Source organism: Pristiophorus japonicus, chromosome 8 (assembly GCF_044704955.1).
Source record: "Pristiophorus japonicus isolate sPriJap1 chromosome 8, sPriJap1.hap1, whole genome shotgun sequence".
Classification (NCBI taxonomy): Eukaryota; Metazoa; Chordata; class Chondrichthyes; family Pristiophoridae; genus Pristiophorus; species Pristiophorus japonicus.
This window is the reverse complement of record NC_091984.1, coordinates 67,029,052-67,048,922: the sequence shown is the minus strand read 5'-3', so window position 1 is coordinate 67,048,922 and position 19,871 is coordinate 67,029,052. Positions and strand designations below refer to the sequence as shown.

The 19,871-nt window shown below is 44.2% G+C and overlaps 1 protein-coding gene across 2 annotated transcripts in view; it reads left to right on the top strand.

Annotated features, from left to right (window-relative positions):
- Window positions 1-14,919, top strand: part of elavl4 (ELAV like neuron-specific RNA binding protein 4) — an 85,163-nt gene extending 70,244 nt beyond the window's left edge. For both annotated transcript variants that reach the window (XM_070886903.1, XM_070886904.1), the window contains exons 6-7: window positions 11,302-11,340; window positions 12,428-14,919. In XM_070886903.1, coding sequence (XP_070743004.1) covers window positions 11,302-11,340; window positions 12,428-12,755 — 367 coding nt within the window. In that variant the 3' untranslated portion in view covers window positions 12,756-14,919. The remainder of the gene's footprint in view (window positions 1-11,301; window positions 11,341-12,427) is intronic.
- The last annotated feature ends 4,952 nt before the right edge of the window (window positions 14,920-19,871 follow it).

The following is a 19,871-nucleotide window of genomic DNA, read 5'->3' as shown; positions in this document are numbered from 1 at the left end:
ATGAAATCAGTGGTGAAAAATTGAGGGTTACTGGACTAGTAATACAGAGGCCTGGACTAATGATCCGGAGACGAGAGTTCAAATCCCACCACAGCAGCTGGGGAATTTAAATACAGTTAATTATATAAATCTGGAAAGAAGCTAGTATTAGTAATGGTGACCAGTAATGACAGTAGCTGAATGTCATAAAAATCCATCTACATCACTAATGTCCTTTAGGGAATGAAATCTGTCATTCTCTCCCAGTCTGGCCTATATGTGACTCCAAACCCAGAGCAATGTGGTTGACTCTTAACTGCCCTTTGAAATGGCCTAGCAAGTCAATAAAACTGGACAGACCACCCAGCATCAACCGAGGTACTGGATTCGGAGACAATACAGGCACACCCAGCCCAGTCGATCCTGCAAAGTCCTCACTAACATCTGGGCACGTGCCAAAATTGGACGAGTTGTGCCACAGACTAGTCAAGCAAAATCCTGATGTAGTCATACTCACAGAATCATACCTTTCAGCCAAAGTCCCAGACCATGTCCCAGAGGTGGTGGCACAACGGTATAGAGTTGCCCTGGGAGTCCTCAACATTGACTCCGGACCCCATGAAGTCTCGTGGGATCAGGTCAAATATGGGCAAGGATATTTCCTGTTGATTACCACCCTCCGACCATCCTCAGCTGATGAATCAGTACTTCTCCATGTTAAACACCACTTGAAAGAAGCACTGAGGGATGCAAGGGCACAGTGTGGTATAAGAAATGATACAATGAACTCCGTACTGTGAGCCAGTGATTAGGTGTAACCTGGTCAGTCTTTAATGGCTTCCAGAAGTAAGGATACAAAAGTGACGTTCAGGTTATATACCGGGCCCAGCACGAGTGTACCTATGACCCTAGGACCTCTGATGGAAGTGCCCCCTGGTGGTGGGGAGACCTTATGTACATACATTACATCATTTCCCCACTCCCCTCCCCAGTTCTTGGCACAAGTCCATATTACAAGTTCAGACGGTCCAGAGCCCTTCGCTCCCTGGTTGACCATCTCAGTATAATTCCTGTGCTTTCCGAGTCTCTCACGACTTGGGACTGGGCGTTGACCACAGTGGGTTCTTCTGATGGCTGGACGTGAGTTGGTTGGTCATCTAAGCTCACGGTGTCTTCTTCCAACTGTTCCGGTTCGTCATTGTGTCTTAGCTTGATTTGATCAATGTGTTTCCTGCACATCTGCCCATTCTTGAGCTTAACCATATACACCCAGTTACCCTCCTTTTCGTAACATTGCCCGGGAGCCACTTGGGCCCTTGACCATGGTTAAGTACATACACTGGGTTATTTATAGATATGTCGCGTGACACCGGCATGGTCATGATACCACTGCTGGCGTTGATGTCGGGTTTCGACCTGATCGTTAAGGTCAGGATGGACAAAAGAGAGCCTAGTTTTGAGTCTCTTCATCAATAGTTCCACAGGCGGGACCCCGGTGACCGTATGTGGCCTTGTCCTGTAACTGAGCAGTATGCATGACAGGCGTGTCTGCAAGGAACCGTGAGTTACGCGTTTCAGGCTCTGCTTGATTGTTTGAACTGCCCGCTCCGCTTGACCATTGGACGCGGGTTTGAACGGGGCTGACCTCGCGTGTTTTATGCCATTGCGTTTCATGAACTCTTGAAACTCCAGGCTCATGAAACACGGTCCGTTGTCGCTGTCAACAATGTCTGGCAAACTGTGTGTGGCAAACATGGCTCTCAGATTCTCAGTGGTAGCAGTGAAAGTGCCGGATGACATGATCACACATTTATCCATTTGGAGTATGCATCCACCACCACAAAAAACATTTTACCGAGGAAGAGGCCCGCAAATCGATATGGATTCTAGACCATGGTTTGGATGGTCATGACCACAGACTGAGCGGAGCTTCCTTTGGAGCGTTGCTAAACTGCATGCAAGTGCTGCACTGATGCACGCATGACTCTCAGGTCCGAGTCAATGCCAGGCCACCAAACATGGTAGCCGTGGTGATGGCCTTCATCATGACAACACCGGGATGTGTACTATGTAACTCCCGTACAAATCTTGCCCTGCCTTTCTTGGGCATTACAACACGATTACCCCACAGTAAACAGTCGGACTGGATGGAAAGCTCATCTTTGCGATGGCTGTACGGTTTGGTTTCATCACCTTGGGGATTTCCTTGGGGATGGCCGACCAGTCCCCGTTAAGAACAACGACATTTTACAACCGATAAGGTCGGATCCTGGCTGGCCCAGGTCTTAACTTGTTGAGCAGTGATAAAGGCATCCATAACCATGAGCAGCTCTGCGGACATTGGCATTTCCACCTCCGGTGTGGGCAGCGGTAACCGGCTCAATGCATCAGCGCCGTTGTCGATGTCTGGTCTATGGCGAATGACATAATCATAGGCAGATAATGTCAGCGCCCACCTCTGGATGCGGGACGACGCGTTGGTCTTGATACCTTTATGTTCGGAGAACAACGATATAAGCGGCTTGTGATCGATTTCCAACTCGAAGCGAAGCCCAAACAGGTACTGGTGCATTTTTTTTTAACCCCATAAACACATGCTAAAGCCTCTTTCTCTACCATGCCATAGTTTGCCTGACTCATTGGCTTGCTGGAGTACGCAGTCGACCCCATAGGATGACGCATCACAGGTCAAAACTAGACGCTTGCATGGCTCATACAGTACCAGTAGCTTGTGGCAACACAACAGATTTCTAACCTCAAAGGTTCTGTCTTGAAGTTCACCCCACACCCAGTCATCTCCTCCTAAATGCAACTTGTGTAAAGGTTCTAATACTGTGCTCAATTTGGGTACGAAGTTACCAAAGTAGTTGAGAAGACCCAGGAATGAACACAGCTCCGTCACATTCTGGGGCCTAAATGCATATTTGATGGCCTCTGTTTTTGCGTCTGTACACCTGATTCTGTCTGCAGCAATCTTTCATCCAAGGAATTCGACCTCTGGTGCCATGAAAACGCACTTCGAACATTTCAGCCCAAGTCCCACTTTGTCCAGACGATGCAGAACCTCTTCCAGATTGTGCAGGTGCTCGGCAGTGTCATGACCTGTGACTAGGATGTCATATTGGAATACCACGGTCCTGGGGACGGATTTCAATAGGCTCTCCATGTTTCTCTGAAATATGGCTGCCGCCAAACGAATGCCAAAAGGGCACCTGTTGTAAATAAACAGTCCTTTGTGCGTGTTGATGCATATAAGTTTCTTTGATGATTCAACCAGTTCCTGTGTAGGCTGACGTTAGATCCAATTTAGTGAACGATTGTCCCCCGGCTAGTGTTGCAAACAGGTCATCAGCTTTCGGTAGCGGCTACTGATCTTGTTTCGAAACATGGTTGATCGTGACCTTGTAGTCTCCACAAATCCTGACCGTGCTGTCGCTCTTTAACACCGGAACAATGGGACTGGCCCATTCATTAAATTCGACCGGTGAGATGACCCCCTCGCGTTGTAGCTCCACCTTTTCTCTCATCATGTGCGGGACCGCCTGGCTTTGTGATGGATGGGCCTTGCGTCTGAGCCTTGGTGAATCTGCACATTGGCTCCCTTGAAGCTGCCAATTCCCGGTTCAAACACTGAGGGAAATTTGCTCAGCACTTGAACACACACATCATCATTCGCTGAAGACAAAGCTTTGCTATCGTACCATTTCCATTTTATTTTCTCGAGCCAACTCCTGCCGAATAACGATGGGCCGTTGCCTGGGATAATCCATAACGGTAGATCATGAACCGCTCCCTCGTACGACACTCTTACTGCTGCACTACCAATCACTGGTATTAGCTCTTTGGTGTAGATACGCATCTTCACATTTATCAGACTCAGCTTGGGTGTCTCTGCCTTGGTCCCCCACAGCTTTTCGAAAGTCCTCTGGCACATTATCGATTGATTCGCACCCGTGTCTAATTCCATGGATACCGGCACGCCATTTAATTTTACCTCCATCATTATCGGTTGGCTCTTTGTTAGGAACGCATGTACGCTATACACTTCCTCCTCCAGAGCTCTCCGATGTCTCGGGCTGCATCGCCAGATCCACGCTGAATTATTGATCATCCATGTGGTGTGTCGTAGCTCGCTTGCTCCGCTGCGGACACGTCCGCTGAAGATGCCCCGTCTTCGCACGCCCTCTGCATACCTACTGCCTGAAGCGGCACTGATGGGGTCGGTGATTGCCCCCGCAACGCCAACACGTTGAGCTAGGATTTGTGTCCGATGGCGGGCTTTGAGCGTCTCCCGTTCTCTCATACGCAGTTGAGTAGGCCCTTGATGACGAACTTTGAGCGGCTCCCGGTCTTGCAGACGCAGTCGAGTAGGCCCTGCCATGTGCAGCGTTGCCGGCCGTCAATACGATTTTGTACACGGTACTTGCTGTGAAGTTCCTGTTTTGTCGCGTGCTTTTCTGCGTGGACATGCAAGCCTGGGCGATGGTGATGACCTTGCTGAGTCTGGCGTCTCCGCAGCCAGCAGCTTATTTAAGATCGCCTCGTGGTTGACCCCGATCACGAAAAAGTCACGCAGTATGTCTTCCAATGCAGGCCCAAATTTGCAAGGCCCTGCAAGACGTCTCAGGTCGGCACCAAATGCCGCTACGTTCTGGACGAACGTGCGTATCGAATAGATATCTGGATATGAGGATTCCTTCCGTGGGTTTAAAGTGTTTCCAAACTAGAGCACACAGTTCTTTATAATCCTTTTCTGTAGGCAGAGTGGGTGAGAGCAGATTCTTGAGTGCATAGATCGTGGGGCTACAGACGGTGAGAAGAACTGCCCTGCGCTTCTCTGCATCCTTATCTTTGTTTAGATCATTTGCCACAAAGTACTGGTCAAGACGATCCGTGAAATCTCCCCAATCCTCTCCCTCATTGAATCTCTCGAGAATTCCAACAGTACCCGATAGTGCTGTACTCACCATACTTTTGCATGGGTTCGTATTTTCCTCGTCGCCAGTTGTGGTATATGAAATGATACAATGAACTCCGTACTGTGAGCCAGTGACTAAGTGTAACCTGGTCAGTCTTCAATGGCTTCCAGAAGTGAGGATACAAAGGTGAAGTTCAGGTTATATACCAGGCCCAGCACGAGTGTACCTATGACCCTAGGATCTCTGACAGCACCCCCTGCTGGTGAATAGACCTTACACACAAAATGTACTCTAGGTGGAGGACTTCAATGACCATCACCAAGAGTGGCTCGGTAGCACTACTACTGGTTGAGTCCTAAAGGACATAGCTGCCAGACTTGGCCTACGGCTGTTAATGATTGATCCAACACAAGGGAAAAACCTACTTGAACTCATTCTTGCCAATCTACCTGTCACAGATGAAAAAAAGAAAGACTTGCATTTATATCGCGCCTTTCACGACCGCCGGACGTCCCAAAGCACTTTACAGCCAAGGAAGTACATATATATAGTGAATTATGGTCAGTGTTGTAATATAGAAAACGTAACAGACAATTTGCGCTGAGCAAGCTCCCATAAACAGCAATGAGATAATGACCAGTTAATCTGTTTTTGTTGTGTTGGATAAATATTGGCTGGGCACCGGGGATAACTCCGCTGCTGTTCAAAATAGTGCCATGGGATCTTTTACGTCCACTTGAGACAGCAGACGGGGCCCTGGTTTAATGTCTCATCCGAAACACAGCACCTCCGACAGTGCACCACTCCCTCAGTACTGCACTGGAGTGTCAGCCTAGATTTTTGTGCTCAAGTCTCTGGAGTGGGACTTGGACAGATAAGTCAGAAGGTTGTGGGTTCAAGAGACATCATTGGTAGCAGTGACCACTGCACAGTCCCTGTGGAGACAAAGTACTGTCTCCACACTGAAGACACCCTCCATCGTGATGCGTGGCACTACTACTGTGCTAAATGAGATAGATTCAGAACAGGTCTAGCAGCTCAAAACTGGGCATCTATGAGGCGCTGTGGGCCATCAACAGCAGCAGAATTATCTTTCAACATAATCTGTAACCTCACGGCCCAGCATATCCCTCACCCTACCATTATCATCAAGCCAGGGGACCAACCCTGGTTCAATGAGCAGTGTAGAAGAGAATGTCAGGAACACGACCAGGTGTAGCTAAAAATTAGGTGCCCACCTGGGAAATCTACAACTTCATGCATGCTTAACAGCAGAAGCAGCATGCTATAGACAGAGCTAAACGGATCAGATCAAAGTTCTGCAGTCCTGTCACGACAGGCACCACCAGGGCCACTCGGCTCCAGACCTCATTGCAGCCTTGGTCCAAACATGGATAAAAGAGCTGAATTACAGAGGTGAGATGTGAGTGACTGCCCTTGACATCAAGGCAGCATTTGACTGAGTGTGGCATCAAGGAGCCTGAGTAAAACTGAAGTTAATGGGAATCGAGGAAAACTTCCACTGGCTGAAGTCATACCTAGCACAAAGGAAGATGGTTGTGGCGGTTGGAGGTCAATCATCACAGACCCAGGACATCACTGCAGGAGTTCCTCAGGCAGTGTCCTAGACCCAACCATCTTCTTCAGCTGCTTCATCAATGACCTTCCCTCCATCATAAGATCAGAAGTGGGGATGTTCGCTGATGTCTGCACAGTGTTCAGTGCCATTCGCAACTCCTCAGATACTGAAGCAGTGCACGCCTGCATGCAGCAAGACCTGGACGACATTCAGGCTCAGGCTGATAAGTGGTAAGTAACATTTGCGCTATACAAGTGCCAGGCAATGACTCTCCAACAAGCGAGAGTCTAACCACCGCCCCTTGACATTCAACGCCATTACCATCGCTGAATCCACCACTATCAACATCTTGGGGGTCACCATTGACCAGAAACTTAACTGGACCAACCACATAAATACTGTGGTAACAAGAGCAGGTCAGAGCTGGATATTCTGTGGCGAGTGTCTTACCTCCTGACTCCCCAAAGCCTTTAAGTCAGGAGTGTAATGGCATACTCTCCATGTGCCTGGATGAGTGCTGCTCCAACAAAACTCGAGAAGTTCGACACCATCCAGAACAAAGCAGCCTGCTTGATAAGCATCTATCCACCATCTTAAACATTCACTCCCTTCACCGCTGGCACACCGTGACTGCACCATGCACTATCTGCAAGATGCACTGCAAAAACTAACCAAAGCTTCTTTGAAAGCAGTTCCCAAACCCACGACCTCTACAACCCAGAAGTACATGGACAGCAGGTGCAAGGGAACACCACAGCTTCTAAATTCCCCTCCAAGTCGCACACCATCCTGACTTGGAAATATATCGCCATTCCTAAATCGTGTCTGGGTAAAAATCCTGAAACTCCCTACCTAACAGCACTATGGGAGTACCTTCACCACACAGACTGCAGCGGTTCAAGAAGGTGGCTCACCACCACCTTCTCAAGGGCAATTAGGTGGGCAATAAATGCTGGCCTTGCCAGCAACGCCCACATTCCGTGAATGGATCAAATAAAACCTCTTTTCTTTTCAAATTTATACCTGTGGGGTGGATCTCAACCGCTGCACAATTATGTTAAATGCTTAATCCCCGATTTTAACTCTGGGTGGGTGGGGGCATTGGCAGGTTCCCATCATATCACCATCTTGAAATCCAGGCAATTTTAATTCCCGTGCCTCATTTTAATGATCGACAGCTGATTGCATCTGGAAACGTCTGCAGCGCAATTTCCGGCAGGTTGTCTGAGGCCTATTTAAAGCGGGAATTCTCCTCTTGAAGCGAGATTGCATTCAATGATGCCAGATGTAAAGAGGGGAATTTCAGAAATGAATCTCAGTTCTGCCCAAGGCTTTCAGATGCCATCCTATAGTTCCTGTTGTACGAGGTCAGGGCAGTGAGGGAGGCATTGCTCCAGCTCCGGAAGACATTGTGCTCCAGACTACCCAGCACGTCGGGACAGAGATAGCTATGAGGCTCAGTGGCAGCAGCATCTCCACCAGGACTTGGGTTCAGTGTAAGGAGAGATTCAATGACCTCAAAAGATCAGCAAGTGTGAGTACAGATCTTTATCTTTCTCTCTCCATCTTTCTCAACAACACCTGCCAACACTCCTTTCACTCCCTCCCCACCACTCCCAACAGTTCCCTACCCTGCACACAGTTACACATTGGACTGCAGCACCCTCTTTCTCATTCTAGACAAACTCACCTCTTCACATCCACAAAGCAATCCCTTCTCGCATCCTAGCACTTGCACAACCAGCACGCCTTTCTCGCATCACATTCCGCACATGGCTTTACATTCATCACATACCCATCCGCTTCTCCTCCAGCTCAACAGATTCACTATATGATCAAGCCCTACACATCACTGCTTACCTTTTCAATAGCCACTCACTAATTCTCCCCCTCTCTACAGGAAAAGACAGCATACAATGTGAAAGAGAAGAGTAAGACTAGAGCAGGAATACCCAGCATTATTTCCTTCACCCAACAGATCAGGAAGCCCTGGAGATTAGTGGCCAGGCACTGGGGAACGCCAGGCTGGCAGCTTATCTGAACTGGGTATCTGCATATTATTTGTTACATTTTATTCAACTGAGTAAATATTTAGCAAGCTTTACATCGTCAATTTCCAGCCTCACAGTGCCATCCCAACTCAAGTCCCTTTTCTCTTTCCTTTAGGTCCTTCTGAGCAGCAAGAAGTTCCTGCAGAAGACAACTCGGAGGAAGACAATCCTCCTGAGAATGAACTGTCATATGCTCAATTCCTCCCAAGCATTAGCACAGATATTGGAACTCCAAATGGGTTAGTGAGATGAAACATCCAGCACTCATGAGTAGCAACTGGTACTGGTGGCAGGGACAGCCCAAGAGAGAGAGTTCGCCAGAGGCCAAGGTCCTCTCCCAGTTCTGCTTTGCAGGACAAAGTTGAGGACTTCAGGGGCCCGGCCATGAAAAGAAAACTGCTTGCCTCTCACAAGCAGTTATACCAGGTATTGGAACACCTGCGGCAGGAAGTATGGACGAGTCTGCTTCCAGCCTATGTGGTGTCATCTCACATGGCATTAGCACTCTGCAGCAGTCTTCCTTGGAGAGAAAAGGCACCTCCAGGAACACTGCATTCAGGCTTTCAGAAAAGGAGTCAATGTCTCTGCAGCCTTGAAGTTCAAGCATCTGCCATTCAGGTTATGGGTCCACCTTGGAGAGACTGATGTCACTGTAGATAGATGAGTGGATTGAATAGAATGGGGCTTTCAAGTTGTCACTTATTTTCTGCAGTCTGCTCTCCCCCAGATCAGTAGAAGTGATAAAGCCTGTGCTCCTTCGTCACCTCCTCAACCAATATCCGCCATGGTGCAATGAAGTCAGCTGGGCCAGACTGCCCCGGCAACAGCTAAGGTGCAGTAGTTTGCCGCTGAGCCCTCAGAGGCTTGAACAACCAGAACTCATCAGCCATGAGCATCTCAAGAGTCTCAGCATGAGCAACAGCAGCTTTGCTGAGACCACTAGAGACAATAGAATTAAAAAACTTTCTTATAAGAAAGGCACCATGGGTTGGCATTTAGGAGAGAAATTAATGGAATTATTGTGTTGGGAATTAAATTCATCACCTTTATCACATTTGGCATTTTATAACAGCTTCTTGGTTTGCATTGTCAGCATGTCATTGATGTGGAATTTGGCTGAATGATTTTTGAGTTCTTTAAGGGAGGATTAAGGGAGTGGTGAAGGATGTAACAATGACTGTAAATGCAGATGGACTTTGTGTAAGTTTTCAGAACAGGGGCTTGAGCAAGTAAACCTGAATCGCTGTGCAATTAACTCATCCTTCGCGTCTCTTGTTGTAAGGTGTTGAGGCGGCCCTCCTTCTATTGGTTCCTTGCCTTCAACCTGGTCTTCCTTGTCCAAGGAGGAATGCTACTTTTGCTCTGCCTCCTCCAAATGCAGGGCTCTCTATGTTGCAGGATGCAGCATACCACTATGATGCGGGACACTCTTTGTGGGACATATCGTCGGTGAGCCCCCAGATCTGTCCAGACACCTGAATCTCTGCTTCAGTTGTCCTATGGTGTACTCAGTAATCATCCTGGTGGCCCCGACTTTGATTTCTAACCTTTGTTGCTTAGGCATGGTGAGGTAACAGAGGGGTGTCGTGGGCCACATTTGTAGAGGATATCCCTTGTTCCCTAGCGGCTATCGCATCACATTGGTGAAAGGATCAAATATTGGGATGGTTGTGTTGTGGGTTAAAAACATCAACAGCTGCATATGGGTATCTTGTGTGAACCTGTTTCTATGATCGGAGACTAGCTGGACATTAATTAAGTGGTTTCCTCAAGAATGTTGCTGTCTGGTGCTATGATTGTAGCATGTATGCAGTCAATGACACACTGAACATTAGGAAAGCTATCCAGCTATGCGGCAGATCCCCAAGCTCACTTGTTGTCTGCTGAGGCAACGGTGACCACCTTAATGAACTGTGTACTGCAGACTGGGAGATGCGGGAGACATCCCCTACAACAGACTGGAAAGAGCCTGTGACAAAGAAGATAACGGCTGTGTTGACTTTGAGAGCCATTGACAAAGCATGGCCCCTTGGTCCAGCAGGCAGCAGTTTCTGTTGTGGGAGGCTGCAGAAGTCTGCAACAACCCACTTCGAGAAGCGCAGTCTCCTGATGCACTGCACCAGATAAATCCAAGAAACTGATACTTACCCTGTACATCCTGTGTATTGAGTATGGCCTCCTACGAGCAGCTGTCCTTAGCTGCTGTCTTCTAACAGGCCCAGCTGCTGCTCTTGCTGGATGCTGAGGCTACTGCTCCTCTTACAACTTTTCAACCAAATGAAACTGGCAATAATAGCATCCATGATAAGTAGATAGAATTTATTGAGGTAAGTTAAATATCAAGGATGCAATCTGGAAGCAAGAAACACTCCTGGCGGGTAGAAACGGTAAGCCTTCTGCCACGATTGAACTGTCCGCCTACTGGTCTCACCAGGCAGGCAGGATTAAAATCATCCCTTTAGTTATAAAGTACTAGTTATAAAGTTACTTAATACCAGTTATTTATCAGTGAAATACTGGATCTACATTTGGTATATAAACAAGTGTCTTATTGTAGAGTGACACATATATTTAATATTCAGGGCATTAATACTATCTATAAAAAATAAAAGGCAGATTAACATGAAAGTCTGACTGGGGGAATACTGGTTGCTAGATTATATACTTTTGGAAGTTCTAGTTCTCTTGCTCAAAATGGACCATTTAGCTGGAGTTCCATTGAATGAGCTGCCATCTGTGAAACATTAACCCAAGGACCTCCTTCTCTTTTCAGGCTGGACAATTTGCTTAATATGGCCTATGGCGTAAAGAGGTAATTAGAACTCCACAGACTGCCAGATGCCCATGTTGGCACAGATTGTTGCTAATTTATTTTGACTAACTTTTTAGTTTCTTTCCGCCAGCATGTCAAACTTTTGTTTCAGATTTCAGTTTCTTTGGTTCTATTTTTAAATAGACCCATAACTCTTTTATTTACACACTTCTTTAATTTGCAGGTTGTTCTATTTAGTTGATTCAGGTGCAGCAGCTACTAATGAATAGTACCAAAAATGCTAGGCAGTAAGTACATTGGCTACTGCCACTGATTAAACTTAAAGGAAAAGGTAACTGCACTGACCCAGTGTCTCACAGTCAATGAGGAGTAAACGAGCAGCAACCTACCATTTGTACACCCTAAATACATTTATCTCTTATGAAATGTATTACTTATTGGAAATATAAACTTTTTATTTGAATACAGAAAGCTGTGTGCACCTCTATCACTACGTTTGGAGTTTTTACAATTCTGTTCTTTTCCCAGCATTTTCTATTTTAATAGTAAGATTAAGTTACATTGTGAATTACTAAGGCTTCAAACACAGTATTGCAAATTTTAGGGCTAGATTGAGACCTTTTTTTTTAATAAGAACTATACAAATAATGGGAAGGGTGTTAGAAGTTCCATTGTTTATTTTAAACTAGATTTAAACTATTGTATTTATCACATTTGCAATAATTCTATAAGTATTACGCACAAACTTCAAGGTTAAATATTTGTGTGTGGAAAAGCTGAGTTTGAAGCCCCAACAAACTAAAATAATTTTTTTCTCAGAATGACAACTGCTTTTCAAAGACTTGAAAAAATATTTCCGAGAAAAGTGTGAAAATTAAATTCTAATTCTGAACTGTTTAGTTAAATGCAAGAAATATATTAATATAATAAACCTTAAAGAATAGGTTAATAAAAATATTAATTAAAAATCTAGTAGCAAGAAAATTACTATATTAAATGTTAGCCTTAGTTTGTTAAAGGTTGATCTAATCTCATGTTAAACGTATATCCAAAGTGCCAAATTTACCAATTATGGATTGATCTAATCTCATGTATATCTAAGGTAGCAACTTTCTTTGTTTGACAGATTCTCACCAATCACAATTGATGGCATGACCAGCCTTGTTGGAATGAATATTCCTGGTCACACTGGAACAGGCTGGTGTATCTTCGTCTACAACCTTTCCCCTGACTCAGATGAAAGTGTTCTCTGGCAGCTGTTTGGACCATTTGGAGCCGTAAACAATGTCAAGGTCATTCGTGATTTTAACACAAACAAATGCAAGGGATTTGGGTTTGTCACCATGACAAACTATGATGAGGCAGCCATGGCAATTGCAAGCCTAAATGGATACCGTTTGGGTGATAGAGTTCTTCAAGTATCATTTAAAACCAACAAAACCCACAAATCCTGAAGTGCAGATATAGTGTCACACTTGAGAGCAAATGGAACTTTAAAAGGCTTATACTAAAAATGGACTTCATAAGCCAGTGTTGCCTAAGTATTAACATAGAATTTCCTGTGATGAAGCAGGAAATGATTTTATAATGCTAGAAAACTTTGATGCATTGAATGTTCTTTCATAGCTGTTGTTGTTCAAAATATACATAGATAAAATGTGCAGGAATTTTTACCCAGCCTGCTACTTTTTCTACCTTCTTTGAAGGTGGACCTTTTTAAGTCAACCATTCACGTTTAAAAAAAAATACGACGAAAAATTTGACATTTTTACAAAAAAAAACTTTTCAAAAAGAATACATCCAAATTGATTAGTTAAACAGCCCCCTCTGTTCAAAGAAACAGATCTGCTAAAGCGCTTTTGCAGATGTTTTAGTTCTTCCCTTTTCATTGTATCATGTAAACGTAAAATATTTCCTGGTTGGGAAGGGGAAAAGGGGGACACCTGATGACATGACTTAACTTAAACAATGTTGCCAAAGAGATGGTCTCTTTGCTGAAAATGGGTTTCAAAAGATCTATTTTTATAAAAAAAAAAGGAGAATTTTTACAGGATCTGGATTTGAAAAAAATATTTTGACTGGCTAATATGGGGGAAAAGGACAACTTTGTCACGTTCATACTGTACTGGTACTTTTTAGGATCAAGATGTATGTTTTAAATTGGGCTGTAGATTGTTTTCTGAACGATGGGAAAAAACAGATGATGTTCATATCTTTCATAACATAATGATGGGGAGTGATCTCCCTAGGCACACCGTTCCCCACAGTCAAAACCCAAAAGCAAGGAGATTAGTTGCTAGACAGTTTTTTTAAGTCATCAGTAACAGCCGGGCAATATCATTAAAATTGCTGAAATTTTTTCCTAAAAGAAATGTCAAAACTTCCTTAGCTGAAGCAGTAGGTAGGTGCTAATGAGATTACATATCTTGAACTCTAAATAAAAACATGAACATTACTTGTTTTATCAGAAATGTTGTTACTTGTTTGTGTTGAATTTGTTGAAGACTTTGATTCCATTTTAGCCCTTGATATTCCATTTTGGCAAACAGCACATTATTGGCAGTTGTTTCATTCAATCATTTATTTATTTTATTGCTGATCTGATGCATATTGCCAAACTGAATTTAGCTAGTTAGTTAGTTATTTGTTTATTTTATCTATGGAAAGATGTGTCATATGTTTGTGTCTATTTGTTATGTATATAAAGATTGATTTGTTTTTATTTATAAGTTGTAAGAACTTGGTTGTTTTGTTAATATGGCAAAATTGTTCCAGGTGATGCTAAGTGAAACTTAAGTATCTGAATATTTACTTGTGCAGAAATAACAAAATATTGTTTAATATATTGTCATGTTGGTTGTGAATATTTTTTCTTCATATTAGGGATGGACAAATTGCTTTTATTTTCCATTACGCAGAGGAAAATTGAGCTACGGGAACAAAATGGCTGAGGGAGTGCTCTCCTTAGTCCAGTGCACTGATAACTTTAGTATGTTGTGCTTTGTAAGAGTAAGAAGGTCATGCTCTTCCCTGGGTACTAGAAAAGTTACTCGCTATGCATAATATAGTTGATAGTTAAATTTGCTATTGCTTTTGTCTTGTTAACCTTTTCAATAAAGTTGTCTTAATAGTACTGGTGTTCTGGTTAATGTGCTTATTTTGTGCATTTTTCCATGCTAAACCCACTAATTGCATGTAAAGAAAATAGTTTTACATTGAAGGTGGACTTATAGTGAGCAAGTGTGTAAGAATGAATCATATAACTTATCACTTTAAAAATGCTAGACTAAAATTTAACAGAACCCTCATGCAATGTTCAGGGATTATATTATATTATATTACCATCTGCTGTGAATGAGCTGAATTGCTGGGAGAGTTTGCTGCATTTACTAAGCATTAGTGGGGAAGGCATGTAAAAGTTTCTCTACAATGTGTTTGTTTAATTGGAATATTTCTAGGACCAGGCAGTAAAATACACTTCAATAATTATGAATGACTTAATGTTAGCATAGCTAATTTAGATTATTTCTGAAAACAGCTGTAAATGTTTTTTCATAAAACTGTTGTGTTGAATTATTTGTACTTTTAATGTCAAACAATAAACTGAAGTGTGCAGAATATTGTGTTCGAATTGCCGTATTTTTGTGTTCTCAAATTGTTTCAATGCTAGATTTGTGGAAACCACACTTTTCAACTGAACCCCAATTAACAGTTATGCTGCCAGCAGCTCAGGGGAAGTCGGTATGACGTTTGGCTACGAAGTAGTGGCTGCAATTTTCAGGCCTTGGCCTCATTTGAATTTGGCTGACAGCAAATGAGTATCCCGATGTAATTCAGCATTCTTCGGCCTCAGGAATGTCAGCCGGCTGAGATGTTGACAGTGATTCGGGGGAGGGGGGGAGAGGTGGCCAAGGCCAAGCCAGCAGTAGCCCGCAGTATTAAAATGTTTCTGGCGGTTTCCTGATCGGAAGGCCAGGACACATTGGCAGATCATGTGTGGTGCCGGCACAACCCATGTATCCCTTAATCGGTGTCCTAACTACATTGGCTCCACTGCAGCACCATCGGCATTTCCCTTGGCCGATAATGAGCTCCACTTCTTTTAAGACCCTAGGATGCAGGCCATCAGGTCCAGTTACACTCTTCCTTTTTATATACCTGTAGAAGCTCTTACTGTCTGTTTTTAGATTTCTTGCTAGTTTACACATAATCTATTCTCTCATTTTCAGCCGTCCTTTGCTGGTTTCTAAACATTTCTCAATCCTCTGACTCGCCCCTGATCTTTGCAACATTGTATGCCTTTGTTTTCAATTTGATACTATCCTTTACTTCCTTAGATAGCCACGGATGGTTCATCCTTCTCTTGGAGTCTTTCCTTCTCACTGGAATATATTTTTGCTGTGCGTTATGAAATAGCTCCTTAAATGTTTGCCACTGCTTATCCACCGTCTTACCCTTTAATCTATTTTCCCAGTCTACTTTAGCCAACTCTGCCTTCATACCTTTTGTAATTGCTTTTATTTAGGTTCAGGACACTAGTTTGAGACCCAACTTTCTCACCCTCAATCTGAATTTGAAATTCAACCATGCTATCGATCAGTCTTTCCTAGTGGATTCTTTATTATGAGATCATTCATTAATCCGGTCTCATTACACAGTACCAGATCTAAGATAGCCTGCTCCCTGGTTGGTTCCACAATGCATTGTTCTAAGAAACCATCCCATACACTCTTATGAACTCTTCCTCAAGGTTACCTTGGCCAATTTGATTTATCCAATCAATATGAAGATTAAAATCACCCATGATTATTGTCGTACTTTTCTTACAAGCCTCCATTATTTCTTGATTTCTACTCCATCCTATGCAATGTAGCTACTGTTAGGGGGCCTGTAGACTATGCCCACCAGTGACTTCTTTCCCTTATTTCTTATCTCCACCCAAACTGATTCTATATCTTGATCTTCTGAGCCAAGATAATTTCTCACTACTGCCCTGATCTTAACCTTTATTAACAGAGCTATCCCACCTCCTTTTGTCTTTCTACCTATCCTTCCGAAATGTCAAATATCCCATAACATTTAGTTCCCAGCCTTGGTCAACTTGCAACCACGTCTCTGTAATGGCAATCGGATCATACTCATTTATTTCTATTTGTGCCATTTATCTTGTTGTGAATGCTGCGTGCATTCAGATAAAGATCTTTTAATTTTGTCTTTTTACCATTTTTCTCTACTCTGACCCCACTTTCTGATGCACTCTTTTATGTTTATATGCTGTTCCTTCCTGCCACGCTCTGGTTATCGCTACCCTGCACTATTGCCTTTTCCTTTCTTTGACTTTTTAAATTTCCGCTCACCAGATCCCTACCCCCATTAATTAGTTTAAAGCCCCATCTACAGCCCTAGTTATGTGATTCACCAGGACATTGCTCCCAACATGGTTCAAGTGAAGCCCGTCCCAGTGAAACAGATCCCTCTTACCCCAGAACTGGAGCCAGTGCCCCATGAATCGAAACCCATTTCTCCCAGTCTTTGAGAAATGTGTTCATCTCTCTGAACTGATTTACCCTATGCAAATTTGCATGTGGCTCAGGTAGTAATCCAGAGATTAATACCTTTGTGGTTCTGCTTTTTAATTTAACCTCTAGCTGCTCATACTCCCTCAGCAGAACTTCTTTCTGTGTCCTACCTATGTCGTTGGTACCTACGTGGACCACGACAACTGAATCTTTCCCCTCCCACTCCAAGTTCCTCCAGTCCAGTCCTTAACCCTGGCACCGGGCAAGCAACACAGCCTTTGGGGACTCACGCTCGTAGCTGCAGAGAACAGTATCTATCCCCCTCAGTATACTGTGCCCTATCACTACAACATTTCTTTTTACTCCCCCCAACTTGAATGGCCCCCTGTAGTAAGGTGCTGTGGTCGGTTTGCACATCCTCCCTGCAGTCCCTGTTCTTGCTTCACACAGGGAGCAAGAACTGTGTACCTGTTGGACAATGGCAAGGGCTGAGTTTCCTCTAATTCAACTTTCTGGATTCCCCCATACCTGCCTCACTCGTAGTCACACCCTCCTGTGGCTAAGGGGTGTGACTGCCTGCTGGAACATAGCGTCCAGGTAACTTCCCCCTCCCTGATGTATCGCAGTGTCTGAAGCTCGGACTCCAGCTCATCAATTCTGAGCTGAAGTTCCTCAAACAGCCAACATATATGGTGGCCGTGGATCACACTGGTGTCCACCAGCTCCCACATGCTACAGCTGCAACACATCGCCTGCCCTGCCATCTCTTTTTATTTAACTAATTAGGTTTTCAAGTTTTGAAATTTCAATTATCTATGTATATAGTTTTAAATCTGTACCACAACTCTTAATTTAAAGCGATACCCAAGTTTAGAAAAAAGAGTGAAATACTCAATCACTTATCTGCTTTCCTGTGATGTCATACTTTGATTTAATTTTTTTTCTTTGCCCTCACAGGTCCGTTCGAGCTGCTCCGGACTGGCGCTTTTTATGCTCCAGCTGCTGGTCAGCTCTGCCGCTCTTTTTATGCTCCTCAACTACTCGCTCTGGTAGTGAGTTCCACATTCTAACCACTCTCTAGTTAAAGAAGTTTCTTCTGAATTCCTTATTGGATTTATTCATGATTATCATATCTATGACCCTTAGTTTTCAACAACCCCACAAGTAGAAACATCTTCTCTACGTCTATCCTATCAAACTGCTGCATAATTTTTTAGACCTCTATTAGCTCACCTCGTTGCCCTTTTCTAGAGAAAAGAACCCCAGCCTTTCAATCTTTCCTGATCATTGTAACCTCTCAGTTCCGTTTGCATCCTTGGAAATCATTTTTGCACCTTCACCAGTGCCTCTATATCCTTTTTGTAATATGGAGAGAAGGGGATCAAAATTGCTCCTTTCTATAAGAGCCATGACCCACGGGTCGGTAAGCACTCATCGCTTGGTTGGTGCGGACCGGCCGCCATTTTACAAATTGCCCTTGTGGATTTTCCCAGTGGAAAACGTCTCCAGTCTGCCTGTGTTATCGACCCCTTACCGACTAGCGGCGATCCCCTTATTGCCCTGCAGGAAATTGTCCCTCGGGTGTGGATCAGCTGCTGCTCAGTCAACGACAGCTTTTTCCGGCGGGAAGCTTCGTGTGGCTGGGCGGCACATCCATCCCTAAAGGAGAGGTCGTAATGCCGCGGCCGCCATTTTATTTTAATTGTTGGCCAACTGCCAGGTCGGTCCGACAATGGTGGCCACGGGTTTGGCCGTGCCGGCAACCCGACATCCCCTCTTGGACCCAGCCGAATCTCTCCCTTGTGGCCCAGTGTTTGCCACTGAAATGGCTGTAGAGTTTGCAGCGGCCCTCCCTTTCAACTGAAGAGGAGGGATGTTGTGACACATCACTGCGGCGCTGATGACTCTGAGCAATGGCCGTTCTGTCCCGCCCGCACTTCCGCCCCGCTGATGACACCACATGCGCCACACTCCAAAAAAAAAAACCAAGAGCTGAATTTCCCCAGATTGTCCGCCCCATGCATTGGGGCTTTGGGAGCACTTAAAAATTGGTAGGTGTGCCCTGTTTCGTGTAGAGGCCCCTAGAATAGTGCACAGAACCCTAAGGGTGGTCTAACTAAGGTTCTATACAAGTTGAACAACCTCTCTGCTTTTCAATTCTAATTCTCTAGAAGTGAACCCTAATGCTTTGTTTACATTTTTATGGCCTTGTTAATCTGCGCTGCTACTTTTAATGATTTGTGAATCTGTACCGCTAAATCCCTTTGTTCCTCTGTCCCATTTAAACTCTTCAAGGAGTATGTAGCCTCCTTAGTCCTCCCACCAAAATGCACCACATCACACTTAACTATATTAACATTAATTTGCCACTTACACGCCCATTCTGCAAGTTTATTAACGTCTGCTTGAATATATATACCTGAAAAGGAGAAATTTGCAGCGCCATGGGGAAAGAGGGGAGTGGGACTAAACGGATAGTTCATTCAAGAGCTGGCACAGGCATGATGGACTGAACGGCCTCTTTCTGTGCTGTAAGATTCTATGATTACGGATTCTGGACAGAATAGTTAGACTAAAGGTCTATAATTACCTGGTTTAACTCTCCCTCCTTGAACCATTCAACGATGGCAGGCCTTCACACAAATCGGGATGGTGATAGTAATAGGCACTTCCTGCTGCAAGTATCTCGTTCAGAAATACAGGCACTTATGATGAGATTCTATGACCTTTACACTCTCAGCCTCATCAAATCAGTGCACTGAAGTCAGATGAGATAGCTACATATCTGGCCACAATTTTCAATCTTCCTTATATATGCAAAATGTGCTGTTGGAAAGGAGAGTAGCCAATATAACTGCTGTAAAGAGAACAATTCCAGCTTATCCACATAACTGATGTACCTCATCCTTGGTATCATTCAAGTGTCACTGTGGCTCATTCTTCCATAAGTCAGAAGATTGTGGGTTCAAATCTCAGGCCAGAGACTTGAGCAAAAGAATCCAGGCTGACTGTTGGAGATGTCATCTTTCAGATGAGATGTTAAACTGAGGC